Source organism: Chenopodium quinoa, unplaced genomic scaffold (genome assembly GCF_001683475.1).
Source record: "Chenopodium quinoa cultivar QQ74 unplaced genomic scaffold, ASM168347v1, whole genome shotgun sequence".
In the NCBI taxonomy this organism is placed as follows: domain Eukaryota; kingdom Viridiplantae; phylum Streptophyta; class Magnoliopsida; order Caryophyllales; family Amaranthaceae; genus Chenopodium; species Chenopodium quinoa.
Window position 1 is genome coordinate 2,496,143 of NW_018743691.1, and position 1,735 is coordinate 2,497,877.

The following is a 1,735-nucleotide window of genomic DNA, read 5'->3' on the forward strand; positions in this document are numbered from 1 at the left end:
AGATAAATTATTAGCTTAGTACTTTAGTAGGATAATTTTAATTTTTCATTTTATTGTTTTTATTTCATCCTACATGGCACACATAAATATGTGGCGCTCTATTTTTTTTTTAAAATTAAAAAATCCTACGTGGCTCTCTAAAATCTCTGGGAAAAATTCCCCTTTATATATATATATATATTAGATTTTTCATAACAAAAGGGGAGTTTTTTCCCGAGTTTTTAGAAAGCCACGTAGGATTTAATTTTCTTAGCGTGTCACGTAGGATTATAAATTTAAGTTGTAGCCAATCAAATAAGAGATTATTATTTTCTTATAGAATTAGATAATTCAAATGTCACCCTAAGCAAAATTGGCGAATGAGATTTTTAAGTTAAACTAATTAAATACAAAATATTATCTTTTAATATTTTGTATTTAATTAATTTAAACTTTAAAATCTCTAATATTTTAAAACTAATATAATAACAATTTTAATCACATGAAAAATATTTTTTTTTTAAAAAAAATACTAACAAACCGTGCACGGCTTCATTTGATTTTATCAAATTTTATCCCCAAGGTCTCAAACAAAGACATTTAAAAATAAATTTTAAAAAAAAAAATTAATTCCGCGTTTAGGATCAAAATCATTCTTTATAAATGATCAAACTACATATTTTATTTGTAATTATCTGAATATTTTACGGAGTACTATTTTTTAAATAAATAAATAACGGAATTTAAATAAGGAAAAAAAATTTCTAAAAAAATTAAAAATTCTGCCGCCTTTAGAAGTCCTAGCCAAGGTAAAAACCTTGGATATCTCTATATATATATCTTCTATTATTTTATTTTTTTTTTTTTTTATTTTTTTTTTTTTTTATTTTTTTTTTGGTGAAAATCTTCTATATATATATTAGCAAAGCGTTAATCATAATACCAAATTTGAATAATTCTAACTGAAGATGGATCTTGATCATTATAGTGTACTTGGTTTGTCATCTGTGGAATTCGACTGCACGAAATTAACCCAAGCAGAGATCAAGACAGCTTATCAAAAAAAAGCTCTAGAATTACATCCTGATACAATCATGAGGAAAAGAAAAGGAAACTCTGATTGCAGCAGTAATAACGTTCAAGCTAATGATGATATTGCTGCTAGGACTGCGGCATTCCAGCAGCTGCAGTCGTCGTACGCGTTACTGATGGACAAACGAGCTAGGGAGATATATGATCTGTTTTGGTTACAGTCGCGAGGAGAAGGAAATCTGAGGACTGAGAGTAATGGGGTGTTCCGTAGCAAATTAGTAAATGTAAGGGAATGGAAACAAGCTAGGAGGGCAGAGTAATAGTGTTACCCTTACTCCGTATTTATTTAAAGAAAATTTTGATTTTTACCACCTTCAAATAACCACTTAATTGAATTTACCACCTCCAAAAAAAAAAAAAAAATTTACTTTACCACCACCAAAATTTCCAAAAAATCGATTTTACCACCAACTACCAGATTCCGTCCATGAATCCGTTAGTAGGGGCCACATTTTTGACGTTTCTTCTTCATCTTCCCCGATCTTCCATGTCAACCAACCAGCAACGAAATCAACTACCTCGGTTGGTCGGAATTTCGTGTGGGTTTCGCGTCTAGGTGGTGGTGGTTTCAAGTCGCGATGGTTTCGCGTCTGGCTGGCGTGGTTTCTGGTGGGTGGTGGTGGTTTTGAGTCGGGGTGGTTTCGCGTCTGGGTGGCGGTTGTTT

The 1,735-nt window shown here is 31.4% G+C and overlaps 1 protein-coding gene across 1 annotated transcript; it reads left to right on the plus strand.

The window, feature by feature from the left end:
- Positions 1-947: 947 nt before the first annotated feature.
- On the plus strand, positions 948-1,331 carry LOC110683871 (chaperone protein DnaJ-like). The gene has a single exon (XM_021860278.1). It carries the CDS (start codon positions 948-950, stop codon positions 1,329-1,331), a length of 384 nt encoding a protein of 127 aa, XP_021715970.1.
- The last annotated feature ends 404 nt before the right edge of the window (positions 1,332-1,735 follow it).

Coding starts and splice junctions, on each gene's coding strand:
- LOC110683871 (XM_021860278.1), top strand. CDS start 948: ATGGATCTTGATCATTATAGTGTACTTGGTTTGTCATCTGTGGAATTC.